General features: G+C 42.3%; 1 protein-coding gene across 3 annotated transcripts in view; it reads right to left on the reverse strand.

Moving 5' to 3' along the window:
• Positions 1-14,976, reverse strand: part of IRF2 (interferon regulatory factor 2) — a 44,147-nt gene that overhangs the window by 7,574 nt on the left and 21,597 nt on the right. For all 3 annotated transcript variants that reach the window (XM_061991890.1, XM_061991889.1, XM_061991888.1), the window contains 5 exons: positions 11,783-11,882; positions 11,000-11,176; positions 8,947-8,993; positions 4,658-4,769; positions 1,736-1,900 (listed from right to left, as the gene is read on the reverse strand). In XM_061991890.1, coding sequence (XP_061847874.1) covers positions 1,736-1,900; positions 4,658-4,769; positions 8,947-8,993; positions 11,000-11,176; positions 11,783-11,882 — 601 coding nt within the window. The remainder of the gene's footprint in view (positions 1-1,735; positions 1,901-4,657; positions 4,770-8,946; positions 8,994-10,999; positions 11,177-11,782; positions 11,883-14,976) is intronic.

The raw sequence follows: 14,976 nt of genomic DNA on the forward strand, positions 1-14,976 counted from the left end.
TATATGAAACAGGACTCGTTGCAGGACAGACTCGTGCAGTACTTCTCTTCTTCTTGGCCTCTAGCAAGAGTAATGAGGATCATCAAGAGCTGCCTTGAGATGCACTCAAAAACACGTCAGTGGCATGAAATCATCTCTGTGTTATCTGAGTTATGGACCAGCAGATCCTGGCATAAGAGGACAGCTGAAGGCCACCAGCATTCTAAGATAAGGGGATAGCAAAGTACTTCAGCCACGCTTCATTTTCCTTATGTAGGCATTGACTTTAAGGGAGGTAGCTCATGACTTGCTCGTATCAGGGTGGTTCTCCTGTCACCAGACCACCCCTCTCTATTATCCCAGCCCAAGCGACCACCATGACTTCCAGACCAAGACAGTGACTTTTATTTGCATTACAAGAACTTAGATCCTGTAGCTGAGGTTAAAAAAAAGCATCATTGTCCTGCTCACGTAGATGGGAAAAGTTTGGCAAGAAGCACTTGGAAATAAGACAAATGTTTCAAAGGCCCCATCTTCCAGCTGCTAATAAGTTAAAGTACCCTCATCCCCCCACTTCATGCTTTGCAAAGCCCTTCTAAATGCTTTGGTCATTACAGACTAAACACATTGGGAAGCATAATCGTTTATCAACATGTGTGAGACTAACATTGGAGACTATTCAAAAGAACATCATACTCTTCACTCAGACCCAAAGATAAAAATTACTAAATATGTATTTTATAAAAATGTGTCTGGAAGTAATTTCAGCCCAATGAGTCAAAGGCAAAGCCTGTAAAATAATAAATTGCACAGGGAACAATTAATACTGAAGTTTGCTTAGAAAGATTACATTTGTGTTTCTACTCAGTCTCCTGAAGCTTGCAAGCTAGCAATATGTCAAGAAAAGGAATGACAGGTTGGATCTAAATCTTTTTTTTACTTTCAAACGTGGCTTTGCCCTGCTTCCTATGGAAATCAGACTTGTATGACTGAAGTGACTACAGTGTGCCCATGTGTGGATTTGTGCCTGTTCATCCCTAACAACTTCTGAACACACTGTCAGACTTGGATAAGGGATAAATGAGTGCCAAAGACTCTTAACATCCTACCAGCTTTATGAAAATAAAGGGTCAGACAAAAAAGAGAAACCATTAGCGCTCTGACTCAGGAAAAGCCTGTTATCTCACTCCCTTTTAGATATCAGAGAATCCAGATGGGAGGCTGACGTTGGAAACCAGCTTTGCTGTTTGCAGGGCCACTTGTTATCAGTCACTCCATGGCTGTTCTAGTCTGCAGACTGTTTGTAACAAGACAGATCTCCCTCAGGGCCCTTAGCTCCCTGTCTACATTATATACCACCAGTACAGCCCTTAGCACTCTGTGTCGACTCTGCTAGGCACTCAGGAAACATACAGTAGAGAAAATCCTTAACCTTTAGTAAGTTAGGGAGGAAGGGGCAGAACATCATTTGTATCACTGAAAATGTCCCTCTAATAAAAAAGACTTCTCTGTGTTACATCTAAAAGGTTCTTTTTTCCACAGGCTATAAAATCTCCAGCTTACACTTCCAACCTCAGATCTGCCATGCTGTTTCCCAAGGTGAAGTGAGAATAGGCCTATAAATTTGTAAGTTTCATTAAAAATGCCCAAGGCAGCCAAACAAATGTTTCTGGATTTTTGGCAACTACCCTGGAGGAGCTCCCTTTCCCTAGTGTCTTCCAAACATTTCCAAAAAGAGCAATGCCAGGATGCTTACCTGCATAGGATGAGACAGGGGAGATCTGCAGGGGATACAGCTGGCTCATGCTGAGGGGCTGTTCGTCGCTTTCTGTTGTCACTTCTACTACCTGGCAAACATCAGGAGGATTGGCAACTATGACCTGCTCCTCGCTGCTGCCATCAAGGTACGGCTGGCCTACAACTTGGGGTTAGAAATAGAACACTAATTACTCACAACACCTCGACCCCATCAGATCTTAAAAAGCCTGTTCCTGGAGCCTGCTTGGTGTTCGAATGAGTCTTCAATGCCATCTCAGCAATTCCTTCCACGCCCACCATCTGCTTTCAATGGGACTTACAAAGGAAACCTATGTGATTTATTTAGTTTCCATTGCCTTCAGAGACATTTTTTTCCCCACTCGTGATGAAAATAGCTGAAAGCCACTAGCTACACTTGAAGAGCACGTGGGAATGGAGACATGCCAGAGGATGGCTAACCTGAATCCACAGTTGTCCAAAACAAAGGAAAGGACTACAGATGATGTTTCACTGGAACATAAAGCTTCGAAAAAGAACAATCTTCACAAATACAAATTCTGTACAAACATGGTGCCATGTTGTTAGAAATTCAGACTTTTTTTTTTTACCTAGACTCATGATGGGAAAAAACATACAGGCAATGAAACACTGTGTATCTTGAAATTCTTCTGTTAAGTGACCTAAGTACTCTAATTATTAAGGCAAAAGATAGCATCTATTCCTGGATGAATTGAGACCAATATGCATGAATGCACATGTATATACACACAGTCCATTCCTGCCTTCTACCTTTAGACAAGGCTGGAACACAACTTTTGGAAAAAGTGACAGGTTTTCCTCCCAGGGAAAAGCTGCATATTTTGTTGTGTGACCACTAGAAAATCCCTTAAACCTAGATGTGTTTTTTATAAGACAATTCCAGCATAAAGAAAATCACATTCACAGTGGATACTCAGGTTTGGGGGTTTGTTTTGGTTTGGGTTTTTTTTTAAATTTGAATCACTGTAATAACTATGATCTCGTTCCAGGTATTTAATTTCCACTGTATTTCACCTTTCCTGGTTCTGAAACAACTAGGTTTTCTTATCGAGTGGGGTGTGGGGTGGCAAGAGCACACACAGAGTTAATTTTTATCTGGGAGAAACCAATATTGTGCAACCCTGTCAGGGTACGAGCAGGCCATCTGCACTGTTTTATCTTTCTCCTCAAAACCTGACAAATTCTTACCTACCCCAAGAGACAACTTACACAGCAAAAATTACTGCTCACTTGGGCAATAAGCCACAACTTTCCTGTGAGCTGCACGTATGTCAGAAATACAGCAGGTGCTGTTTGTCTTTCCTCCCTCCAGCTGACTTTCCTCGATTCTCAGTAACAGATCTATTTTACCCTTTTCCCCCAGTTCACATTAAAATCCTGCTTGCAGTCCTAAATAACGACTTCTCTCTCCAGTTTGTATAAGGATAAGGAGCACACTTCACAAGTCATGAATTAAAAAATCCTGGATGACAGTTACCCACCCAAGCCTTGCTGTTCTAACCCTGAAAATAGATTCTGGGAGTCCAGAGGAAAATGAAAGTCCTGAAACTGCAAATTCAGTTCTGTTCCTCTGAACCTCTTGCTTGGTATCCATGACAGACCTTTGACTATTCTTAGATGCTAATGTTGCCATTATGGGTCCTGTCTTGTAACTGCTGGGATCTTCTGAGGTGCAATGTACATTCACCTCATCACAAAATCAAACAAGAGTTCAGGATACACTATACTCTAGGAAACTGAGATGTTTGCAGCACACCTACCCTCTGATGTTAGTGGATTTTGGGGACCATGAGGTACGTTCCAAAGACTGCTGTTAGTTGTTGCTGTCTGTTTAAGACCATAAAATAAAGCAAGTGTCTATGAAGCTTCCTCCCTGGGACTGCATATTGGCCTTGAGATGTTTCAGATTTGTTTATGAGTCAGGCAGTAAATAGGAAGCACTAATAGCAGGACAGTGCTACTCCTTCAAGTTATAAAACTCTTTCTAGTAGTAGGAGCATCATGTTCTAACATTCTTACAAAGTAAGTGCTGATCAAATGAACTGCCATAGAGGAAAACTACTCACGAACTTCTCAGCCACAGAAGTACTTGAGGGGAATGACTACGCAAAGCCCTGTGACCAAAGAAATGGTCATCAAAAATAGTCACTGCACAGTTTCTGCCATCTCTCCAAGCAGAAGACTAACATATCTTTCAAACACTTTTTCATCCCACATAAAAGTGGAATTCTAGACAAAATGATATATGGGTCACATTTCTAGAAGCTCTCGCTGCAGTGACAACCTCAGCCAAAAAAGAGCTGTCAAAAACCAGCCTATTATTCTACTGAGAACCAATTACTCACATGCTGAGATGACAGCTAGTTCCTACTGTACGAGTTTCTAAATGCAGTCTTCGCTGATCTTTGTTGTTACCTCCATGATGTTAAGAACTAACTCTGCTACTGAAGTGCCAGTAAAAAGAATAAAGTTCCTCCATTTCACCTGCAAGTTTAAACACTCAAATAAAATAGTACCCTACGCAAACCTGTGCTTTGAGCAATGGGGAACCACCATCTGACTGCACTTTAACGCCTACGTTACATTGGCTAAAGTCTCCTCTTAGCTGAGGGCAACCCTGTGGATTAAGGCCACGTTAGAAAAAGACACCTGACCACATCTGAAATTTACTCTCAGGGAAACCACCACACTGTCTCTGTGAGGCAGTGGGACTGACCTGCAGCCAGGACCTCATGTGGCTTGAGCTAGTGAAAAATGTGTCAACCCCACTGCAAACACTAAAGTGCAAAATGCTGACGGAAACCTGAGTTTGGCAAAGTCAAAAGGGGTTTTTAAGTCACCTGGTATGCTTAGCATGTAAGAAAAGTACAGGACTACTTACCTACAAAGTTCACTGTACTGTCAACTTCTTTTTTTATACTGGAGGACAGGAAATAGTCAGAAGTTACGTCATTTAGCCCATTAATCCCAAAAGATGATTCAACTGGCTCTTGCTGGAATGAAAACAGTACAGTTGGGTCAGGTTTGATTTATTCTAGGAGCCTGGACTCAGTTCATCTCTTTGTTTTGTCATGGTAACAAATCACATCGCTTTTGCCTGCCTTTTAACCCCTGCTCTCTGCTAGACATGGTCTTAGAACAAATGTTTTGATTCTCTGAGAAGAAAGTGCAGCCTACTCCATCTCCAAATCTTCTGCTTTCAAACACAATCTACTTTCCATTTTCAGATTCAGAGTGAGCCTTCAGAGAGCAAGAAATTACTGTGCTATTTACTACAGGAGATTCACTTTTGGAACAAAGAAGAAACATTGCTTTAAAACAGTACTCTGTTTAATATTCATCCTCATTCCCTTCCAAATGTGCTGGATCTCTTTAGCACTCTCTGAAAGGAAGCCTTTACAGCTACTAGATTCCAGCCTTAATTTTCCTCCACAGCGAGCCTGAAAGCAAACCAAAGTGTTTACACTAAATACAGTCTTTTAGATCACATCATAGACGTTACCACAGGGCAACAGCATTGAGGAAACACCACCTGTTCTACCTAGACTGAGCTTTCCACAGACGCATTTCTGTAGGTCTGGTACACTTGAGTGGGAATTAAAAAAATTCCCTTCAGAACAGACACTAAAAAGTCTAATTCCATAAGCTCAGGATTTCCTTAAAAACCTATAACACATCTAAAGGATTACCTACAGGTCCAACCTCCTCCCTAATACTGGCTCCCTTACAGGGTTATCAGTAACAAAGTCTAAAGTCTCCTACTCCTACTCTGGGTTGGCCATTGCCAGCCCTGCAAGGGAAGTTCTACCATGCTGCTGACCCAGAGACAAATGCAGCAAGGTGTAGGCCTGTCAGTCAGATCTAACACACTATCAAGCACAATTTCACTGCTCTGAAGTGTTTCAGCAAGGGCACGGCAAAGGTGAGCCATAAGAGGTTGTGGTGCCAGCCCTCCACAGTACTAACTGTGTGAAGTGTTACCATAGGGACAAAATGGGGACAGTATGACAGGCCTTTCCTAGATGACACATGCTGGGATTGTGATACACTCAATACGAGCTGTCACTTCCACACAAGTCTGCACCTTCCCAGCCATTAAGCACAGCCAACATGCACCCTGTCCCAAGGTCCCTGTACACATCAGGAGAGTGCAAAGTTAACCTTAGTGGCAGTCAGGTCTTTGATGAGCTGCACCGGTTGTGTCCCCCCACAGGTCAAAGACTTGGAGAGCAGAAAAAGATAAAATTAGCTGCTATTGATCCATTGAGGGTCATAACTACAGAGATGGGTTAGGGCTGCGCACTGGAGCCCTGAGTTTCTAGTGTTATGCAACATCACAGCAAACACAGCAGCCCTTATGGGAGTGCTGTGCATGCAGCACCTTGCTCAGCTCTACTGAGGCTTGGTTATAGAGAAGTTTATTTAGTAGTCTCTTTTGAGCTGCAGAAACAAGTATGTATCCTGGAACTTGGGTGGTGTTGCCAGATCCACAAAGGGACTTGGACACTGGCACAGTCGGTGTTAAATCACCTACATTTTTAGTGTCCTGCCACCTAGCCTAAGCTATATGCGTGGGGAAAGGTGTCACATTTCAAAAATCCCTCAATGAGGAAGGAGCTCCATGCATAGTCAACAGGATACATCCAGGCTAAGGTAGAAATTATGACTCAAGCAGGCAGTTCAGTCCTTTGTTTTGTACAAAAGAGTCTATTTTTATCTGGGCTCCTCAAACACTTAATGGCTTCTTCTCATTGCTGAGCCCAGTAGTAGGAGACCTATCTATGGAGGGAGGAGACCTACCTGTGGAGGTGGGCAACCTTGCCTAATGCTGACTGGGGATTTGGTAAAACCCAGGACTCTCTCATCCACAGTGGCAAGTAGTGAGTGTCCCGAGCATCCTGATCAAGCTCAGCAAGGTCTGGCAGTGTTCTTCACTCCCACCAGCAGTTGCTGTGGGTGCCCACAGGTTTCAACAGTGGCAACAGAGGGGAGTTCAATGAGGGAATCTCACTAGGCTGAAGTCATAGAATGGTAGAGGTTGGAAAGGACCTTTAGAGATCATCTAGTCCAACCCCTCTGCAGAAGCAGCGTCACCTAGATCAGGTTGCACAGGAACATGTCCAGGCGGGTCTTGAAGACCTCCAAGGAAGGAGACTCCACAATTTCCCTGGGCAGCCTGTGCCAGGGCTCCCTCACCCTCATAGTGAAATAGTTTTTTCTTATGTTTAAGTGGAACTTTTTGTGTTCCAGTTTCATCCCATTACGCCTTGTCCTGTTACTATCTACTATAGAAAAAAGGGATGTCCCAACCTCCTGACATCCACCCTTTAGATATTTGTAAACATTAGTAAGATAATAATAAGATAATAAGTCCCTTCACATATCTGCACTCAGATCCTCAGCTTCACCCTTTGCTGATATTACCCCACTGCAGGTACCAGGCAGATCATGGAGCAGCTTCTCACCCACCTTTACCAAAGAGAATTTCAGGGTAACTAAATGCAGTGTTCAATGCAGAATGCACAACTCAGATCTCAGGATTTCCCGTCACCGAGCAAAGCAATGATAAGCAGCTTTCAATGCTCAGAAATCTGAACTTGCATTAACTCATCCACCACCCTTCTCTGCAATTATAACCTTCAGCAGTGAGCCTAACAGTAGCTGAGCGTGGAACGAGCATCTATTTTAAAATCCAGGCATGTCTGGAGGCCAGCTCTTGTAACACATTTGTCAGAACAAGGGGGAACAGGCAGGACCTAGAAGAGCTAAGTGGCCATACCATAGCCGGTGGCTGGTGAGCCATGTGCTCATAGCAGGTATCACTGGTAGGTGCACATGCCCATGGCTGTTGGGCAGCTCAGGACAACTGAGCTGGAGGACACTCAAAAGCTGTGAGCATTGACACACCAGCACAAACTCCCAAGTGTAACACCACTGGTATTAATCTGCCAGGCATCACTGGGACTCTTAGCAATGACTACTTGTAAGATTAACCTTAATGGAGAGGATGAGACTGTTTAAGCATGTCTACAACTTTTCAGGCATTTAATATTTTGAGAAAAACACCACAAAACAGGGTAACAGCAAAGTGCTGCTGCTATCTTAGGCAGGCATCACACAGCTGTGCCCTGGTCAAAGGAGTTACTGGCTCCATCTGAACACAGGCTACCATCAGAGTCAACTTATAACAACCACATGTGACTCTGAGATCCAGATAGGATGGTTAAAAAGTGATTTCCTTAAGAAAATCTAAAAGCCACAGTATTCTGACATGTCACTCTACAAGTTACAATCACCGGGATAGTATCTGCCTTCCAAACCTGATTTCACTGGAGTTTTCCCAGGCCTCTGGGTTCATGTGGCTCATCTCCTGGCCAGAGGGTGCAGAACCTGTGCCCAGGCTTGGGTGACACAGTCCTTCGCAAGTCAGCAGCAGGGGACCAAGCTGTCCCTCTGCTGTGGATACAGCTGCTCCGTGCAACCCAAGAACATCGATTTTACTGAAGAATAGAAGTCTTCAACCTTTGTTTTTTTGGAAAAAAAAATCCAAGGCTCACCAAATCCTGCCAGTGTGTATTACTGACCACCTCATAGAAGGGCTCGACAGAACTGGGAAAGCTAGGAAACTCCATGCTTTGCTGGGAAAGCTAATGTCAGTCTGGGTCCATGCTCCAAAAGACACGTAAATCTCAGGAAGTGACTGAGGAGCTTTACAACTGACATCTTCTAACTGACAAAACATGAACAGAAGGAGCAGCTCTGACAGAACTTCTCCCCTTGCCTAGACAAAACTGAATTTCCAATGCCTTATGCACATAAATTAATTGCTCCAAAAGGTAGCTCTGTTGTTCAGAAGCATTCCTTCCATAATTACTATATTTCTACTTACACAAACAAAGGGCAAATGTATTGCTGAGGCTGCCAGTTTTCCAGCCTCCAGGCACTGCAACACAAGGGCTGTGTCAACTGGTGACGTCAGTCACGGCTCTAACAGCCCTGGCATTTCAGAAAAAAACCCCAAACATTCCATGGAACTGTAGCTACTTAACCAAACCACAAGCACGAGAGATTCACAAATATCCACCACAATGTACTATTGAGGCTATTAAAAAAAATCCTGCAACAGATTGCTTTCACAAGGTCTCGAGCTATCGAACAGCCACTTCTTACCTTAATTTGTTTGAATTTGTCATCCTTCTCAGACTTTGTTTTTTTTCCTGCAACAATAGAAGGAAGATTTTTTTAAAGTCCCGTGTGCCATGAGTTATCACACTTCACACTTTCTATATTCACCAATAAATATACCCAAAATGTGCCTCAAAATGGCAGCACTTCCTAGGAAAGGGAGAACATATTATGCTTAATTTTAAACCATAAATTCACTTTGAACACTCTGGCTTTGTGTTTCACATTTAAAGGCCTACAGAAAAGAGCCACGATGGAGGTGAGGAAAGCAACTGCAGACAAAAAAGAATGATGTGAAAAATATGTAAGAGTGACCAAAAAACCAACAAAGTCAGTTAACAGAAGAAGGGGTAAAAAATACTCCTAAAGGGAAGGAAAAAAAAATCGAAATATGTGTCTCATCATATTTGTGACACTCACTGCAGCTGTAGGAAAGGGAGATTGTTGATTTAACATGAAAAGAGAACACAATAAACTCCAAATAATACTTGTTAAAATAGTTGCAATCCCACAGAGGAGGAATCGTATATTGGAATTCATGCAAAAGCGGTTTCTGCAATCATGCTGGCCTTGAGAATCCAGAAAACCACAGAGCATATGACCCTCAGAAAATGGCATGTGCCTTGCCAGATCCCAGTGCTGCTGCCCCTACTCTGACCTGACGAGACCCTGATGTGGAAGCTCAGACCTGCAGGTGCAAGCTCAGCTCTAACCCACTGTTTGCACAGACGTGTTCCAGGAATTTATCCCGTCTCTACTACAAGACAGCACTTAGAATTAGAAATGTTTGCAGCCAAGTTCTTTTGCTCTCACTCATACAGAAATTTATCCACAGGTCGCATAGAAAGCACACGTGAAAAAAATATACAGGGCCCAAAGCATGTCAGAGTTTTACAGGAGCAACTGAACTTGTTACCACCTCCATCTCCAGAATCTCAGCTTTCATGATGAACTTTTCTAGTTCTTAGACCTACAAGTGGAATCTACCACAATGAGACAGGCTATGGTTCACAGAAATATACCTGAATATACAAAATACACCATTGACAAGAGGCTGGAAACAGTTTTAAAACAAATGTTCCACCTTTTGCAGATTTATTTCCCTTTCATAACAGGATTCTGCTCCAAAAATGCCAGTTTGTGACTTCCACTCACACTGACCTTAAGTTGAAGATGTGTTTTTCACTTCTCAGTTTAGGAAAACAGCAAATTGAGCTACAGATAAACTGAACTGGACTTTTGAGGAACACTATCTGTTTGCTGTGCAGGTTATCTTTTTGTCCAAAAATCTTAAGACACCAGAAGGCTCCACAGGACTAAGGAAACTGTCTCTCTACTTCATAAACCAGTAATGAAGCCATAAGGAAGCCAATGAGCTATAAAGAAGCCATTGTTTCCACTCCATAAGAAAACAAATACTCATGAGATTGATCTGGTAGCTAGGTGTGAAACCTAGTTCTTAAATTTTGAGATTCAAACCTAGTTTCCCATTTCACCATTACCATGCTGTGAGGGCTGTTTTTGCATGACCTGGTGTGGTTACACAATAACAAAGCGGTTTCAAGGTTTAATGTTCTGAGTAGAGAGTGTACTGCTCCCACTCAGCTCAGCAAAGCACCCGTTTACTTCTACTCTTGCCCGAAAAAAGAGCCTGAGGTGTCTGTCAGTGTACTCTACATGAGCTCTACTGAGTAAAATGCACTGATCCAATACAACTCCAGTATGACTCTTAATCATTCTCCTTGACTGAAGGGGCTAGCATCTAACACAACTCCATGTGCTATACAAGAACTAACACAATTTACACACATCACCAGCTTTGTGGTATTGCATCTTATTGATCCTTTCACCAAGTGGCTTGTTCTCTTAACCAAAGGTAGCCTGTTTTTCAAACAGCTGTTCCTAAGTGCTGGGGAAAGAACATCTGGATAAAAAGGTCCATCTTCACAGCAGCAGTAGAATCAGTACATTTTGCAGGCCCCAAACTAATAACAACGTCTCCAATGTCATTTTCATGCTGACAAGCTCTTCTCTCTACCTTTTTTGGAAGGTCTTTCAGATAACGGCAGCATCTGGTACACCCTGAAGGCATTGTTTCCTTTCTTTATACTTTTGTCCTTCACTTCTTCTATGTCAGGCAGGGAGTTCATAGCACAACGGAAGTTTGCCTTCCATGTCTTTGGATCAGGTTTATCTACTCCTGACTGGTATTTTCCTAAGAAACAAAGTGAAAGTTAGTCACACAGAACTTGCATTTCAAAACCTAAGGCAAATTAATAACAGGGTAGGTTAACTTCAATCTATCAGCCTTCAGTTCTCACAAGCATTCGAACAATAGCTGAAGTTGCAGGAAAGTGTTGTGATCTCATTCTCAAGCACATTTCTAGTACACATGATGAACAGTTTTTGCTCAAGACACAGGGCACTGCAGATCAGATGTGACTCCATGACAGTGGAAAAGCTTGCACAGCACCTACCTTTATTATGTCTGGCTCAAATCCATAAGAAGGCATAAAAAGCCTAAGGGCCCCGAGTCTACAAAGTGCTGAGTGTGCGCTACTCCTGACAGTTTTGAACCCGCTCTTGTTAACGTTTAAATCAATTAAGTCTTACTGTGTTCCCCAACGTAAATGAGTGATGGCACTTCAATAAAGCTAGAGAGTATTGCAGGCCTTGAAAAAACCACTTAGCCTTCCACAAATCTAGCAACTTAAATTCACTCCCTGTGCTAGTAAAAGCAAAGACGAGAAAGGAGGAAAATGTAACTTTTAAAAGGGAAAATAATGTGCAAATGTGTGCTGCTGAAAGGGAGTTCCAATACCTGTGTGAATTGCCCAGTTTCTAAATAAGGGAGCATCTTTTTCGACGTCCCACCCATGTCTTGCAGCATGCATCCAGGGAATCTGAAAAATCTTCTTCTCCTGGAAGGGAAAACAAACAGGAAATGCCAACACTGATTGACTTAAGGGATCTCCTGATGACTTTAAGCCACTTATTTAAAAGCACAGTTCCAGCATCTGCAAGTGTTTTGCTTCCTTCTAACCCAATGCTGCTGTCACTGAACTCAGTAGGAAAATATCCACTGGCGTCACTGAAAGCAGAATACAGCCCTAAGTATATGAAATACTCAGAAGCCCCTTCATGGAAAACAAGCCTGGCAGCTTTCCAAGCTGACACATGCATAAAACATGCAGAGCTACACATTTCTAAACATTCAAAAGAAGGCTAGTTTTGGCAGCACAGACATACTCATGATTAGAAAAATTGGACATGAAACTAAACAATCACAGGAACAGAGCAAATCCAGGGGATTTAAAATCCAACCAGTAAAATACTAGCACGGCGAAGGAAAGGCAGCTCTCAAATTTATACACCAAGCAAGTGGACATGCAAATGCATCAACTGCAGACATGTCTCCAGTGAGGATAAAGAACACAGGACACTCATGTGAAGGGGTGGAACTGAAGACAGTTGAACATATTTTAGTTTTGGAACTTTAACAAACAATTAACACAAACCAAAGGGAGGCTTCTTTTAAAGTTACTTTCATAATACACAACATGTAGTTAAACCAGGGCATTCCCCTCATGTGGTGGAAGTATAAACTGATTCCCAAAGAGATCAGAAAAACTCATGGAAAATGGTACAGTGGTGACTATTAAAGATGATAGTTTTGGGATGCCCAATAGCTTTGGGAGCCCAATGACTGAGAGCTTGAACAGTCTGTTTCCTGTACTCCTTCCACAAGCATTTAGCACACAGGATTTTGGGCCAGATGGATGCTTGGTCAGATGTGCTTTTATGTCATACAACACGAGAATGAATTCCTATGTGCTGACTACAGGGCTGCTTCAGAACTCTCATTTCTGCACTCATTTCTGCACAGCCATAAAAAAGGAGTTTGTTCCACAACACTTGCTTTTTCTCCCCTGTTGGGGGGAATACATCTTATCTGGCTTCACATGCAGACATTCCACATACCATAAACACTGCTACTACAGGTTTAGATCCACTTCTCAGTCTATGAAGAGAAAAGCAGACCCAGGACACAAGGGATCCTCCTCTTGAGGTGGCCACCTGAGCTATGACAACTGAACTGCACCCTAAAAGAGTCTATTATTTGTCTCCACTGACTACAAACACTCTAGTCAGGCAGCTCGCATTTAAACAACAGCATTGTAGATATCTCATGGTTGGGTGAGATGAATCCTTTGCCCTTCACCCTTCCTCCAACAACCACTTTTCTTCCTTGTCTGTCCTGTTAATATTTCACTAATGTCAAGGTTAGGTTTATTTCCCTTCCTTTCCATGTGATCTTTTCTTTGTTGAGCCTGTGTTCTGTATCGTCCTTCAACTCTTCTCTTCAACCCTTTCTCTCATTTACACTCACTTGTTCAGAACTGCATTATTTCCTCCTTGCTTGGCTTCATCTTTCCTTTAATTTGGTGAAAGCACAGATTTAACATGTTCCTCATTCTCCTTCAATCCTTACCACTCATAACCTTCCTCTTAATCTACTCCCATCACTTATCTTATGTGGCTTTTGTCTCCTTACTCTTCCCTCTCTATGTAGTTCAAATCATCCTACAGAGATGTTCTCCTCTCTCCCGAAGTATAAGTGGTCTAAAGAAAGCCTCCACCTCACTATCCTGTGGTCCACAGAGCTGTTTTATTCATCAGAGCTAGAATAATCTTCCTTCCCCCATAAAACATAGTGAAGATGGAAAAAAATATCATACTTCCATAGAAAGCTACTTCTATCAACAAGAACTTTTAGAAGTGACCACATCAAAAAGTCTTCTCATGCTTGCTGATAGAGAAAGGTTTTAACAAAGTTACACAATGCTACAGAGATTATACCATGGACTCATATTCTGTATGATCATTCAAAAAGTTCTATAGGAACTAGCAGACTGAACAAGACTCCAGACACAGCATCCTCTCATCATGAACCATATTCACTGCTTCAAAGGAAGGTGCCAGGATACTCTCAACAGCAGTCACTACAGTGTTTCTGCTCATTACAGAAAGTTCTTCCCAATCCCAGATGTCTTGAAGCACACAGACTTATAGCAAATACAACATAATAGAATTCACATGTATTATAATTTTGTGATACATATATAATTTTACATACCTATATAGAAACTACAGATTTTCTCATCAACTATTAAATAGCTAATCTTCTCTGAAATCTTGTAAGACTGATGGCCGCAGCAACACCAGGTGGTTGTGTGTTCTGCTCTCGTTTATCAGCATTTCTTTTCAATACAAATTTTTGGGTTTGCACATTATCAAACATTTACCTATATCCTTCTTCAGTTGATGTTTCCTAATAATGACCTTTCCTATTAGACTCGGAGAACCATGTGCTGTCTGGTCAGCACTCTATCACTGGATATTTGTGTAGTTCTGTGTTTCTATTCAAAAACTAGCCTCACCTAAAGCCAAAAGCACAACTCACAGAGCATTAACAGGAATTGCTACCAAACTCTAGTGGGGACATCAAAAGAGAAAAGGTGTCACATCCTTAGAAACAGTGTTGAATGCTTGCAACCATAGCGTTGCAAAGTGCTTCAAGCAGGGAAAGGAGCATGAGATAACATAATAGCTAAGAAGTCATAGGGCAAACTTCCAAACGGCAGCATCTCTCTGGAGAGTAATACTCCAAGCATCCATTAAAGCAGCAGGTTGCCTCTCAGCTCCTGATACCTCTACTCTGAACATTTCCACTCTAATTTTCTTTTCCAGATCCATGAGAGGCACTCAACTCTCATTATCTCCCTCCACCTTTGCCTTGTACTGAACTAGGGAACTTCCTTCACAACTCCCAACTTTGTGTCTTTGTGAAGGTAAAGAAATTCCATTCCTTGCTCATGTCATTCAGCAGGATAACATTCTCACCAGGTGGGATACACAAGTTACTTTCTAAGCCCTATAGAGAGGAGTCTGTTCTGGAGAAGCAAACCAGGAGGTATAATGTGATCACCTGACAGCAGGGTAACAAATTAGGTA

This window comes from Colius striatus, chromosome 3 (assembly GCF_028858725.1).
Source record: "Colius striatus isolate bColStr4 chromosome 3, bColStr4.1.hap1, whole genome shotgun sequence".
NCBI classification, from domain to species: Eukaryota; Metazoa; Chordata; class Aves; order Coliiformes; family Coliidae; genus Colius; species Colius striatus.